A 14,465-nucleotide genomic window follows, 5' to 3' on the forward strand; every position below is an offset into this window, starting at 1 on the left:
GTCGTAATCCGTAGAGTTTGGAGAGCCTTTTATTGTTAAAAGTCTTGCATGGTCATCCAAAGGTAAACGGGTAGAGAAAGGGGATTAGACTCGAGGTTTAAAGGAGGATGTGGCCGCCCTGCTTGCAGTTCGTCTGATTTGCTCCTGTTTGTCGTTTCCGCGCCATTCGGTCCTCGTCGGTATACACAGCGCGGCAGGTCTGTTCATTTTCCAGCAGCAGAAGAAGAAGAAGAAGAAGAAGAAGAAGAAGAAGAAGAAGAAGAAGAAGAAGAAGAAGAAGCGAAAGGTGGAAGACTGTCATTCATTTCTAACCTGTTCATTTCCCTCATCTCACTCTCTTTCTTTAAAGACCACACTCGCTTGAACACAGACAACCCAAATGAAGTCATCAGACAGAATCGCCCTGCTCCTAGCAGCGGCAGCAGCAGCAGCAGGCCCGGCAGCAGCCTTTACAAACACCAAAGTCGACTTCTTCATGCGCAAGAATATCGACCCTATCGTCATTCCGGGCCAGTACAAGAGCCACATGCACAGCTTCTTTGGCAGCGACGCGGTCAAGGTGAATATGAGCTCGACGGCCGAGTTGCAAAAGGGGTGTTCTACGGCGCAGAATCCGAATGATTTTTCTGTTTATTGTGAGCATCTCTTTTCTTACTTTTCTCCTCCAGTCTTTCCTGGCATGTATGCATATCTGGCAGCATTGTGATTGGAAATCCCCTCTTCTGGTATCGTCTAAAGACCAAGTTGAAGCATGGTCAAAGAAATCACCAGCTTACATCAAAGCGATCTAGGGATCCCGACCCTCTACCACGTCCAAGGCGAAACCCGAACACCCATCGAGCCAGTCTCCTTTGTAGCCTACTACAACTTTGACAAGGACCCGGCCGAGGTGCCCATCCCGCCCGACTTTTCCGTGGTAGCGGGCAACTCCAAGGCCGCCACCGAAGCGGACCTGGTCCCCGGCGCCGACGTGACCTGGCTCTGCCAGAACCAGGCGTTCGACGCGGGCGGGAAAGACCACGCGCAGTTCCCGCAGGAGACGTGCTCGACTTCGTTGCAGGCCGTGTTGTGGTTCCCGGACTGCGTTGACGAGACGACGCTCCGATCCGCCTACTCTGATAAGAAGAGCGGGACGTGTGCGGCGGGGATGAAGAGGATGCCGCAGTTGCGGTTTAGTATTCGGTATGATACGAAAAAGGCGGTGCCGGAGGGGTGGAAGGGTGGGGATCCGCCTATTGAGCTTGCGTGTGGCGGGAGTCGGTGTCTTCATGGGGATTTTGTGAATGGGTGGCTGGAGGAGGCGGCCAAGGCTATGGTTACGGGGTTGAAGAGCAAGAGGGAGTTTGAGGCTGTTGATGGGCCGAATGGGAAGGCTAGGGCGGGGAGTGTTTGTGAGAGGGAGGCGAGGGATGCGGATCCGGGGAATGGGACGGGGGATTGGGCGGAGAGTGTGAAGTTGATGGGCGGGAAGAGGAGGAGGAGGAGGGGACTGGTAAGGAGGATGGGGTTGTGAGGTTTGGGTTGGGTTGTTTGCTTTCGCCCCTTTTGCGGAGGATGGGATAGCAGGATATGGCCTGGCGTGAGGACCAGGGCTTGGATTGTTCGGTCTTGGCTGAATGAAAGGCCGGATACCTATAGCTGTAGAGTTTGATACCCGGGTGATGGATACGTTGCAACCCTGGAATGGGTTGCGATGCTTTCCGATCAAATACTGAGATACTCTATATGGGATTATCGTTTGCTTGAATAGTGAGATGAGAACAAGAGAGTCTTCAGTATAGGAGATCCGAACAACGCCGCCGTCAAAGTGTGTGTCTCATGCGAAACACCGTCTTGGTAAAGCTGATGGAGAGTCATAGAGGGATCAACTCCATTATCGGCCTTCATAGGCAGACCTCTGTTTCATTGCCATTCCCCTTCTATACCGTCCGCTCTTGTCTTCATGAAACCTAGGAGCAGTGAAGAGATCTAGACTCCATGTTTAAGGAAAATCAAAGACCGTACGACGGGATGGTGCAAGTATAAACAATCTTGCGTTTAGCAGTTTACCACATTGTGTTTGTCTGGTCGATGCAATGGCTTTACATGTTTTCACTCATCTGGAGATGAGCATCATACTTTTGTACTTGGTAATGAAACAAGGCTATATTCTCCTTGATCGAGATATTGTCTTACCCGATGTTGATACGAAGATGGCGAAGTCCAGAAGACTCGGACACCAGAATGTGCTCAGCGGGAAGTAGGATATTCACCGTGATGAAAACATATGAAGAGTGCCATATAAGGAACCTCGAACCTCGATAATGTAGTTGTTGCATGTGCCACAATGAGTTACAGCCAGGGGTCAGATAGGCTTGAGACCAACGGCGGGACAGCTTCATGCTTCGAACCGAGATGTACTTCGTCCAGTTATCGACAATCAGCCTCAACTCAAAGCCTACGGCGTCCTCATTACAAGTCACGGCGAACAAACCACAGCAAGCCTGGCCTGACCTTCCACCTACCTACACCTATCCCACAACTCGAGCGCCGAAAGAGGGCGCCACCCCATAGGCGGCTAGACGGCCATCGATCGGTGAATAGTATCATCAACCACGGGCCGAGCACTCAGCACATACATAGTATCCGTTGAAAACGTCGAAACACTTGGGATGGAAGAAAACCGAGCGTGAACTAGTCCAACGGTGGAGACTAATCACTATAAGGATTCAGGATATGGTGGGGAAAAAAAAAAAAAAAAAAGGGAGACCAATGTCGTCGGAGTCGGGGTGCTCGGGAGCGCTCAGCTAGCTCCACGCGGACGGGTATCCGGCCGAAAAAAGGCTCGAGGCTTGGCCCTGCCACCGCTGGGGGCGCGCCTCGATCGAGTAAAAGGCCGTGATGTGCTCCTGTGCTCCAGTCACTGGCGCATTGGTGGTGAGTGGGTGAGTGAGCCTGCGTCATAAATGGAGCTCCCCCAAGGCTAAGCCGGGGGAGAGCCACCGAAAGGCCAAGACGGGGTCTTGAGTGAAGGAGGGTTGAAATTGAATGAGGTGGGTGGGTGGTTACGTTTGCTGGGCATGGCTGGAAAGTCTTGGAGATTCAGGAGGAACGGGGTCATTAATTACCTAGGTGTCCTAGGTTTTTTATCATTTGCTTCTCTTTGCTGGAGGCCTCGAGTACTTTACTTGGCTTGGCTTGCAGGCCTGGGTCTTGGAACCAATGCTGTGCAGAGTGCAGACGTGTCGAAGCGAAAAATGTGAACTGGCTTCTGCTTCTTCTCCTCGTCGCCCTGAACGTCAGCGAACAGCAAGAGGGGGGAGCCGTAGTCAAGAAGCAAATCGAACGGGAAGGGGCCTGCGGTCAAGACTCGAGAGTCATTCTGACGAAGATGGGGGTGAGTTTGACGAGGGGCATTGCAGAGACCGGCCGATCGTTGGATGTCCTGCTGGCCTCATTCGTCTGCGCACATGTTCCTTCTGGGTGAGCCGCTCACCAGTGTCAGCTAGTTTGTCTCGCCCTCGCCCTGTTATTGTTTTTTTGGCCTTGGTTCGATTCGATTGGGTGATTTCGGCCGAATTGAATTTGAATTGGACCTAAATTAATCTTGGGCCTGGCGGAAGTGACCTCAGAAAGACGGGTTATCGGCTAGGTAATGGAAGAAACTTGGTCGTGGCCGCCCCGTCTAAGTGTGATTGTTGACGACGGTGGGCGTAGGAGCTGGCGATGCAAAGCTTGGATCGTTGGGGAAGGGGGGGGGGGGGGGGGGGGGGGGGGGCGTCAAGACGGCCCGTGCCCGGCCAGGCTTTTACTAACCACGTTCTAGCGCTATGCAATTTTAGGTCACTGCCCGTACTCCGTACCTTGGGAGGTCTTTGCCGTATAGGGCTCAGCACGCAGGAGACTAGGAGATGTCTAGGAAACTTACATTCACACCGGAATCAATCTGCTCTTTATTCAGATTGTACATGTATAGCAAGTACAACAAGTGGGATAAACTGTGAAGGCTGAGGATAGTTCGATTGTAACATGGAGGCGACGGCCAGAACCCTTCCGTGCTAAGTAGTTTTAGGTACTCCTAAGTTACCCGAGATACCTTGATTAATTGGGCTTGTTCCTGGCAGGCAAACGACTTTTCTCGGGGCGGTTTGGCAGTCTGCTGTTTCAAGACTATCACTTATCCGTCTCTGCCCACCTTACTGACGACTCTTGGTAGAAGTTCAACTTTCGTCTAGGAAAAGCTGGGGAGCCTACCACGTATGAGTGCGATTGGGAGTTGAGTAAACAACAAACCAGGGCCGGGCAAAGATGGTGGGTGTTTTGATGACGAGGCTTGCCCGTGCCAAGATGGGAACGGCTGGCAGTTCATCGTTTCTTAGCCCCTCTACCCACAACCTTGGGCCTAATGTCCATGCAGCACTACTCTGTAAGGTTGAGGTGACGTTCAGATGGCACGAGCCGCTTCTCTTGGCTCGCGCTGGCACTTGACCGGAGAATGATCGACCAAGACTCTCCAAGACTCTTGGGCGGCACATTGAAAGTCTTTCCCATGCTGGACTTACGCAGCATGAGGTCTTGGCGCGGAGAGCCTCCCGATATGTTGCATTTAGAGGGAAGGGAGATGGAGGGAGCCAGCCTTTCATTCATCAATTCTTACTCTCAAATCCGCTGTCTTGCAACCTATGTCCGAGCTGAGTCGTACGGATGCGGCAGAAGGGAAAGATGGAAAACCCGCCTGTAGGGTTACGGGTAGCCATGTTGTGCGGTACTACGGACACACTTGGACGGTGCGGTTGCTGCAGGTGCTGTTGCAGCCGACGAGGGGCACAAGCCGACAGACTGGATTCGTGGAGATGGAGGGGAAGAGGGGGCCACGCCATCGACGAACTACACCATATCGAGAGATCGTATGGGGTTCGTATGAAAGACCGGAGGCGGGGGGGACTTTTGAAGAGGGGGTTTCGGTATAGTGAGAAGGATAAATTGAACGGCCTAAACAGGCCGACGACGAGGCATCCAGACCTGGTCTACGGATAAAGAATAGAGCTTGGGATGAAAGGTATGGAAAATCGTATAGCAGTGAAGGTGAGTGATTTTAACAGATTTGCCCACGCTGTGAAACTTGAAGGTTGGGCTACATTGGCTGGAAGCAAGGGAGAATCCGGTGACAGCCGTTGGGATCGAGCGGCAATTCAGGGGGGCGGCGGGAAAGGTCTCGAGATTTGATAGTTGAGTCCTCTGCCTGGCTGGGCGAGCTGGAATTCGACTTGGTTGGGAAGACGCGGGTGAAGCGTATGAGCGTGTATCCGTATCCGTAGGTGAGGAGATTCTGGGGAGGGGGAGGGGCATTGTCTGGGGGGCTATCGACATGGACAAGGACTTGGGCCTGTCTCATTCCCGGCTGAAGATTCGTGGCCTGCTGCGTCTGGGTAGAGATTCGGAACGGATTGACGCGGGAAATCGGACATGATGATGAATTGTTCAACATTCAAGAGGGAGGGGGCAATCCAGGCTGCTGGGCAATGCTTGGGGTACAGCCGCAGCGTACACCGTATGGAGTAGGGAGGGACCGGCTAACTGGACTTGGGAGGTCTATCGTGATGCGCGATATGTTGACGAGACGCGGGTGTCGCCAATACGGCGACAAGCGACCGAGGGGATAGGCACGCGACCGACGGGGCGGAAGAGGAGAGCAGGCCAGGGCCCAGCAGGGCATGACATTGACAGGGAAGCGGACGAACATGAGGGAAAAGAACAAGCGACAGACGGGATTCGGGATGGCATAGCGACTACTGTGGATGGGGCGTTGGGGACAGATGGGGGGAGAGCAGGGAGCTGCATCGAATTGAGGAGACAGTCTGATAGGATGGACAAATAAGGTGCGCAGTGATGGTCAGGCACGGGGAATTGTGCGAGTCCGAGATGCTACGACTGTCTGCTGGCTGGTTATGAAGGGGACGGAAGCGATAGGGAGAGGCATTTACTCTCGAGGGTGATGGAGTGATGAAAACACCAAAGGTCAGGTCCATGTGGTGAAATCGAAAGGGCGAAGAGGCGATGGAAAATGCAATGCGACGGAGTTGAGAAACAGCAAAAAGGCCAAGCACATGATGGAACAAAAGCAAGTGCAGAAAAGCAAGTTGAATTTACGCTGTTTCTCGCCCTTCATTTTCGTGTCTGTCTTGCTTGCCCACAGCGTGGGGGCCAAGCATTCTGGCGTTCATTCCTGCTTGTCTTATCCGTACCTTATCTTGCTGTGGGTTTGCGTTCTTGCTCTATCTCAACTTGGAAGGCTTAAGTGCAAGTTGGGTACGTGGTCTTTTCTGTTTCTTTTCATATCACAAGGGAAATGGAACTGATGTGGTTGGACCTGCTGTAGGAATTGAGGAGGGAATTCAGGAAGGGGCGTCTAAAAACACATCTTCGTCTTACCTACGGAGTAGTAGGGACGTGAGAGGTACCTAAGGTAAGGTAGACGGGAGGATGTCGTTCCTTGGGTGTTTCCAATTCGGTACGGCGGTACCTTGTCTGCTTGCTTTTGAAGTACTTTCCTGCATTGCTTGACGGATGATGTACCCAGACTCAAAGTACTATACACATGCTGACACCGATGTAAGACTGGGCGGGTACGTACTGCAGAGATGATATCCACCCTAGAAATGTACCACACTGACAGGTCGCAGACTGGGTGGGCCGGGAATGAATGCCTCACTCACATGTTCGCTCACGTATCCAATGCGAGTTGCAACTTGAGGTGTGCATGGCTCGCTTGGGTACACCGTAGAGGCGGGACCATAGGTAAAACTCGCTTTCGCCTACGTTATATACACAGCACTTGAAGAGACCACCTTCCAGCCAGTGCGGTGTATGTAGATTGGTGTTGAGATGTGGTGAGAGAAAAAAGACGAAAGACAAAAACATGGCCTGGACCTCCCCCCCTTGGTGTCGTCTGGTCTCGTTCCCGAACTCTACTTGGCTTCTTCTGTGATCTATCCTTCTTCCTTACTTTTTAAACCTTTGCCCTTCTATGAGTATGCCAGTGCTTAGGCGTAACGAATACAATCTCCATGTCTAGCTGTTAGCGACCAAGGTACCAAGTAATACATACGTAACCCAAGTTACTTGCCTACCTAATATCTCCATTACCTCGTGTGAGGTGCCCAAAAGCGTCTCTCTTCTCTCCCACCTCAGAGTTTCTGTGTCTGGCTGGGCTGTTTTCAACCCAAGTTTCTGCTCAGCTTCAGCTCCAGCTCCAGCTCCAGCTCCGTGCTGTCTCCAGCTCTGTTCCCTGCTCTGGTTCCCGCCTCCCACCCCCAAACTACGCCAAACGCCTCAAGTGAACCCACCGCACCCACCCCAAACAGTGGCCACTTTGCTCGCTAGGGGATTGCACCACGAGCCGAAGCACCCGCAGACTTTCCAGCCAACGGCCACCTACCGCAACTCATCGTATCTGGGACGAAATACGCTGGAACAGAACATACGACGAGACGAGACGGTACTTTGCTCCACCACCAAAATCTCACCAATTCTCAAAGTATCCGCCCGGCCTGAATACCCTCGCTATACGTTTTATCTTGTCTTTTACACGGCCACATCGGACGTAAAAACAACAAGAAAAAAAAGGTACCCCGAACACCGCGTCTCTTACAATTCAACCAGAGGTATCCGTACCTTTTCTTACCTTCTCATAGCTAAGATAGGTAACCGCTCCTCTCTTCCTCTCTCTCTCTCTCTCACTCTCTCTCTCCCCTGCTCCAGAGTGCTCTCGCTCCCTCTCCGACCTCGACCTCCGCTCGCATTAAGCCGTGGAGTTCTGCGACGCCTCTGCTTCTGCTTCTCTCATTCTCCCTCCCTCTCTCTCCGTCTCTCACCCTCTCCTCCACCTTCTTCCTGTTTTCCTTTGAGGCTCTACTCTACAGGAAACAAAAAGTAAAAGCGTCTAAATCATTCTAATACCCTACCTTTCCTGCTTCTTCCTTTCGGGCCCTTCTCCCTAGCTTGCTCCTTCGTTCCAGTTGCACATGGCGGTGGCGCCAGGTTGGATGTGCATCGAAGCCACATAATTAAATCTGTACATTTGTTCACTCAACTTTCCATTCTCGACCCCGGGCCTCTTATTATTCAGACATCAGCCCTCAAGGGGGCCCCAAGCTCCCACCTCATCTCTTTTCTCCCTTCTTCTTCTTCTTCTTCTTCTCTTCGTTGCTCTCGGCTTCCAGCTCTCCCCCCTTTCCTCACCTACTAGACATTTCTTCCCTCCGTGAGATCCATCACCGACCAATACTGACATTGGCTTCATCTCAAGCGTCGTTGACGGTTCCGAACCTGCGAGGTTAAAAACCTGAACCGGAATTGGTCTTCAGCTCTACGTCGAAGCAACCAAAGGCCCCTGCTCGACACGCTACCAAAAGGCCTCCCCCAACCACATCCGACAGCAATTGTTACGTGTGGCTCGCTAGTCATCGCCAATTCGTCCAGAGCTATCTCGAGTAAACGCCACCTTTCGCTGTTTTGTGTCGTTGAGCAGTCCAACTGGCAGGGAAGCACATATTGTAAAGGACAGAGCGCAGCGTCACACTCGCTGAGAAGCGCGGATCAGCAACCAGCAAACCATACTGCTACCGAAACCCTGTCACGACTTGCAGCTGCGCTACCTCATCTCCTGAGCGCGCGCGCCTCTGCCTGCTTGCCGCACGCCACCACCAGTACCATCGCTCCACTCATTACCTACCACCTGGGGGCCTGCCAACAACAATTCGGGCGCGCCAACAAGCAACAGCAACAGCAACAGCAACAGCAAGCCGAGGTGTGTGAGAGGTTGGGAAAGAAGAGCTGCCTTGCTCTGTACGCCCACCCCAGAAACAAGTCGGACATCTCGCCTGTCGGCTCATGACAATCGGATAGTCGCTGGAGCCAAATACGTAAGGTACCGCAAGTACCTGACGCGACCTAAGGCTTTCCCAGCGCTCCGCATTGCGTCTCCTACGTCACCCCGCCCCCCCAATCTGGCCGCTCTGCCCGTGAGTGGTGTCTGCTCTTGGCCTGTCGCCCTCACACACACGTCGTGTGCCCTGCGCCCTCCAAACCCTCTTCTTGGCTTGCCGCAACTCTTTTTAGGGGCCGCTCCCCGACCCGCCGTCGTCCACCATGGTCCGCATCATCCCTGGACGACTCAAGTCCAGCTCCTCCCTCCGCAACAGCCGCAGCAGCAGTCCTACGAGAAACAACAGCACCGGCAGCACCAACAGCAAGATGGAGCTGAGTCCAAAGGAGAATGGCTTGACCTTGAAGGTCGTCGTTATGAAGGTACTGCATTGTCACTCTGGCGCTCGTGCGCAGATCCAGGCTGGATCAAGATACACAATTGCTGACGTTTGGTGCATATTAGGCTCGAAACCTTGCCGCAAAAGATAGACGTGGCACGTCCGATCCGGTACGAAATCGAATCCAACCCGCGCGCCCCTTCCTTTCCAATTGTCTAACATGAAGTCTCCTAGTACCTGGTTTTGACACTCGGCGACGCCAAAGTGACCACCCACGAGGTGCCCAAGACTCTTAACCCAGAGTGGAACGTCATCGAAGAACTTCCAGTCAATTCGACCCATAGCCTCCTTCTCGATGTTATATGTTGGGACAAGGACCGCTTCGGCAAGGACTACCTCGGCGAGTTCGACCTTGCTCTGGAGGAGATCTTCGCCAATGAGCAAATCGAGCAAGCCCCGAAATGGTACCCTCTCAAGAGCAAGAGACCCGGCAAGAAGACCAGCGTGGTCTCTGGCGAGGTTATGCTCCAGTTCACCCTTTTCGACCAGTCGAACACCGCCGCTTCCCACGAACAAATATTGGAGAAGCTCAATGCCTTGCTCAATCAGTTGCCAGCAGGCTCCCGACAGATTACACCGACCATGACCCCCCTCATCCAACCGGTCCAGAACATGAGGGTCAGTGGAACAAACCCGTCGCCTCCGCTTTCGCGCAATCAGACCGACGCTTATCAAGAAGACGACGATGATGACGATCTCGACATCGAAGACGACACCCCTGAAGACGAGGATCCCAGCAAACCCGAAGTCGCCGAGAAACGCAAACGACGCCTGAGGATTAAGGGCCTGAAGAAGAAGAGGAGAGACCAAACATACGAATTCAATAATAGTGGAAGCGACGTTGTGGGAGTCATCTATCTCGAAGTCTTGAACATTACAGATCTACCTCCTGAGCCCAACTCCACCCGGACTACATTTGACATGGATCCTTTCGTCGTTGCGTCACTCGGCAAGAAGACGTACCGAACGAAGCGAGTGAGGCACAACCTCAACCCGGTCTTCAACGAAAAAATGATTTTCCAAGTACAGGGCCACGAGCAAACGTACTCGTTCTCCTTTACCGTGATGGATCACGACAAGTACTCTGGAAACGATTTCATCGCCGACTGCTCATTACCTATTAGGGAGCTCATTGACAAGGCCCCCAAGGCAGACCCCGAAACTGGTCTATACGACGTTCCCGAACCCCATGAGTATGTCGCCCCTCAACAGCGCCGCTTCAAGAAGCTCGGAATGTCCCGTACGTCGTCTTCCCAGAGCTTGAGCAAGGTGCGGCCTGGCTTGTCGAAGAATGCAAGCAGTGCGTCCACAACTACCCAGACCGGAACGACAACGCCTACGCCACCCGCTCAGGTCTCGAGTTTGAACCCGGAGTTTCTGTCTCCTGAGCAAGCCCTTGCAGGAGCCGGTGTGCAGACTGCCGAATTGGAGGCTGACGACGCGGAATTCCATGACTTCAGTGTCTCTCTGAAGATGAAGGATGCCAAGAAGTGGGAGGCCAAGCACAACCCGGTCCTCTACATTCGCGCGAAATATGTCCCCTACCCGGCCTTGCGACAGCAATTCTGGAGATCGATGCTCAAGCAGTATGACACTGACGAGAGCGGCCGCATCAGCAAGATTGAGCTGACTACGATGCTCGACACTCTCGGATCGACATTGCGCGAGTCAACCATTGACAGCTTCTTCCAACGATTCCCCCATAGAGCTCAAGGCGATGACATTTCGGACCTTACATTCGACGAAGCTGTGATATGTTTGGAGGATCAGTTGGAGGCTAAGAGTCGCCCACAACTCAGCGTCGCAGACAGAATGAAGGGTATGCTGCCCGATGCTGACAAGGTCAAGAATCTGCTCTCTACTCAAGGCACCGGCAACGTGCCCAGTGGTTCACCAGCAGAGGGATCTAGCTCGTCTGATGGAACTCTTGACGTTCCGGAGCTCAGCACCCCTGGCGAGGAAGGCGAACTGCTTGACAGGGACGACTTGGCCGAGGATCGTACCGGCGAGGAGCATGTGGTCGAAATCAGAGAATGCCCCATTTGCCACCAGCCGCGCTTGAACAAACGCAAGGATACCGACATCATTACTCACATTGCAACATGCGCAAGCCAGGATTGGAGACAAGTCAACAACCTGGTCATGGGTGGCTTCGTTACCGCCAGCCAGGCCCAGCGCAAGTGGTACTCCAAGGTCATTACGAAGATCTCATACGGCGGTTACAAGCTTGGAGCTAACTCTGCAAACATCCTGGTTCAAGATCGAATCACTGGTCAAATCAACGAGGAAAAGATGAGCGTTTACGTCAGACTGGGCATTCGCCTCCTGTACAAAGGATTGAAGTCGAGCAACATGGAGACCAAGCGAAGTAAGTTCCCACTGCAAACGTGTTTATAAGAAGCTTGATTAACAAATGTTCTTTTAGTTCGCAAGATGCTCAAGAGCATGAGTGTCAAGCAGGGCAAAAAGTTTGACGATCCGGCCTCCAAGGCCGAGATCCCCAAGTTCATTGAGTTCCATCGCCTCGACATGTCTGAAGTGCTCCTTGCGACGGAAGAGTTCAAGAACTTCAACGAGTTCTTCTACAGAGCTCTGAAGCCCGATGCTCGCCCATGCTCCGCCCCTGACCGTCCTGACGTCGTCGTCTCTCCCGCCGATTGCCGTAGCGTTGTCTTCAACAGTGTGAGCCAGGCGACCCAGGTGTGGATCAAGGGCCGCGAGTTCTCCATCAAGCGTTTGCTTGGTGAGGCATACCCCGAAGACGTGAAGCGCTTCGAGAACGGTGCTCTTGGTATCTTCCGTTTGGCACCCCAGGACTACCATCGCTTCCATATCCCCGTTGATGGTGTTATGGGCAAGCCAAAGACGATCGCCGGAGAATACTACACGGTGAACCCCATGGCCATTCGTTCCGCTCTCGATGTTTACGGCGAGAACGTACGAGTTCTCTGCCCCATTGACAGCCCCACTCACGGCCGCGTCATGGTCATCTGCGTTGGTGCTATGATGGTTGGAAGCACTGTGATTACTCAGAAAGAGGGTGCACAGGTCAATCGTGCCGATGAACTCGGCTACTTCAAATTTGGCGGCAGCACGATCGTATTGCTGTTTGAGCCGGGCAAGATGAAGTTCGACGACGATCTGACTGACAACTCCAATGGAGCCCTTGAGACTCTGGTAAGTTACAACTCGACCTTATTGTATTGCGAGTAGCTGCTAACACTGTTTGTAGGTTCGTGTAGGCATGTCTGTCGGACACGCTCCTGACCAGCCTCAGTGGGGTCCCGACATGCGGAAGGACGCAAAGGACGTCACCGATGCCGAGAAGAAGGACGCCAAACGCCGTATCGGAGGCAGCCTCGGAAGTGAAGAGTCATCTAGCGGCGAAGACACCCCGAACGCAAGTGCCGGCATCACCACGCACGCTGCTTCGGCCATGTAGAGTCGCCGTCTTCGCGTTGCGTGTGAGCGCTTCGGGCGCCATGTGCGCCTTGACACCGGTACCGAATACGAGTACCTGTCAGTGGCTGGAAGATAGAAGAGCAAGAACAGGTAGACAACAAAACGGTGTTGGGGAGCTGGGTGATTTCTCGCTCTTCGCATGAGCCGCGTCGAGCTTGTTTCTTGTTGTTTCGCTTCTGCGATGTTGGTGGCTTTCAACAGACACACGGCATGGTTGAATGCGACAGTAGTGCAGCGATAACGGCACCGAGCATAAGGGCACGGGATGTGGGAGCACACACATTATTGGATCAGATGCAATACTTTTACGAAATACAGAGTACAGAAAACGGGAGTAGGGGAGAGTCTATGGTGCGGGGAGGGCCTTGCTTGGCGAGGTGGGGGATCAGCAGTGTCGCTCGCTCGCTTTGAATGAATGCAGCAACATGTCAGTTTTCTGTAAAACGGGCCCCCTGGTTCCTGAAGTCCATGTGATGTGGTGGCCAATGGTTTGACGCGTCGAGGTCTAAAAGGGAAAGTTCCCATCGGCAGTGAGGCTCCAGACGAATGCATGTCTCCACGATATGGTCCGAATTCTGAAAGGTTGTCACGCCGGAGATGATGGTATTCCGCGAGTCGCGTAGGGAACGATGAAGGATGGACACTATTCCATGATCTTCCTTCTAGAACAATTCGGACTGTGTAGAGTCTAAATAGGGGGGGCGGAGAGGACAGAGAGGGGAGTTGTTCATGGCATTGATGAAGTCAAGATGGAAAATGTGGAAGGGTCGGTCCTATTATTAGCATTGATGAGGTCAAGTGGTTTGACTGGGGGTTTAATTGATTCCCCCCCCCCCCCCCCCTCTTCTTCTTCAATCGCCCAGCTATCCATCCCTTTTTCTTCAAAGTTCAGATTTCATCTTTGGTCTGGTGTCTTGTCCAAGGATGATACTAGCCAGTCTCATTAGGGGGGGGAGGGGGAGTTCCATGCGATGTTGCCGTGTGCCGACATGGGGATGCTGGTTTACCACAGTAGAGAGGTATGGCTGGCTGACCCCTTTTTTTCATGAGAGCATAGTGTGCTAGGTGAAGTGTCTTGGTGGAGTGGAGTGGGGTAGAGTGCGTGATGAGACGGTGATGGGTGATGGCTGGACGGTTTACTGGGAGAAAACGAGTCGGAATGGTTGAAGAGGTGAGTGAGCTCGAGTGAAGCTGGGAGAGTGATGTGCAGCTGGGCGAGCGGCAGCCAGAGCAGCAGAGAGGGCGGGGCACCACCACGACGAGTCGGTGAGGAGGGACGGGGGAGAGTGTGGTGCAGGTGGAGGACGGGGGGAGCGGCATCGTCGAGCGGTTCACATCGTGACTGTTTATACTTCCTGGACGACGAGGAAAGTTCGTTTGCTAATTTCCTGCCAAGACGACGGACCTCTACTCACTTGTTAAATAGTAAGTCGAGAAGCTGTCGAGGGCTTCCTTCCTTGTGTCAAAGATTATTCGGACTTTTGTGGTGGTGGTGCAACGTGAAACCTTGCCTTTGGAAAATTCACCCTCTTGAGCCGTAAGGAACGGCACTTTTCGCCAACTCGATCCTCACTTGACACCCCCTGGATCTATCTATATACCATTGGAGGGGAAGAAGCATCGATGAGCTAGCTAGACTAGAGACCTGCAAGAGACAATTTTAGGGGGGGGGGGGGGGGGGGGGGGATGAGGTAGGTA

The 14,465-nt window shown here is 53.2% G+C and overlaps 3 protein-coding genes across 3 annotated transcripts; 2 read left to right on the top strand and 1 right to left on the bottom strand.

Moving 5' to 3' along the window:
• The first annotated feature begins 303 nt into the window (after positions 1-303).
• BDP55DRAFT_28776 (uncharacterized protein) lies at positions 304-1,622 on the top strand. The gene is made up of 2 exons (XM_060566531.1): positions 304-635; positions 792-1,622. The coding sequence occupies exons 1-2, from the start codon at positions 380-382 to the stop codon at positions 1,511-1,513; spliced, it is 978 nt and encodes a 325-aa protein (XP_060432433.1). The 5' UTR covers positions 304-379; the 3' UTR covers positions 1,514-1,622.
• Positions 1,623-4,796: 3,174 nt separating this feature from the next.
• On the bottom strand, positions 4,797-5,460 carry BDP55DRAFT_28790 (uncharacterized protein). Its single transcript, XM_060566532.1, has one exon. It carries the CDS (start codon positions 5,347-5,349, stop codon positions 4,972-4,974), a length of 378 nt encoding a protein of 125 aa, XP_060432434.1. The 5' UTR covers positions 5,350-5,460; the 3' UTR covers positions 4,797-4,971.
• A 3,669-nt stretch (positions 5,461-9,129) lies between these two features.
• Positions 9,130-12,747, top strand: BDP55DRAFT_546951 (phosphatidylserine decarboxylase; the record flags this gene model as incomplete). The annotated part of the gene is made up of 5 exons (XM_060568702.1): positions 9,130-9,288; positions 9,371-9,415; positions 9,480-11,673; positions 11,731-12,482; positions 12,538-12,747. 5 exons carry the CDS (start codon positions 9,130-9,132, stop codon positions 12,745-12,747), a joined length of 3,360 nt encoding a protein of 1,119 aa, XP_060432435.1.
• Positions 12,748-14,465: the final 1,718 nt, after the last annotated feature.

Source organism: Colletotrichum godetiae, assembly GCF_030913485.1.
Source record: "Colletotrichum godetiae strain CBS 193.32 chromosome Unknown BDP55scaffold_10, whole genome shotgun sequence".
NCBI classification, from domain to species: Eukaryota; Fungi; Ascomycota; class Sordariomycetes; order Glomerellales; family Glomerellaceae; genus Colletotrichum; species Colletotrichum godetiae.

Coding starts and splice junctions, on each gene's coding strand:
- BDP55DRAFT_28776 (XM_060566531.1), top strand. CDS start 380: ATGAAGTCATCAGACAGAATCGCCCTGCTCCTAGCAGCGGCAGCAGCA. Junction 636..791: donor GAATGATTTTTCTGTTTATT/GTGAGCATCTCT, acceptor AAAGCGATCTAG/GGATCCCGACCCTCTACCAC.
- BDP55DRAFT_28790 (XM_060566532.1), bottom strand. CDS start 5,349: ATGTCGATAGCCCCCCAGACAATGCCCCTCCCCCTCCCCAGAATCTCC.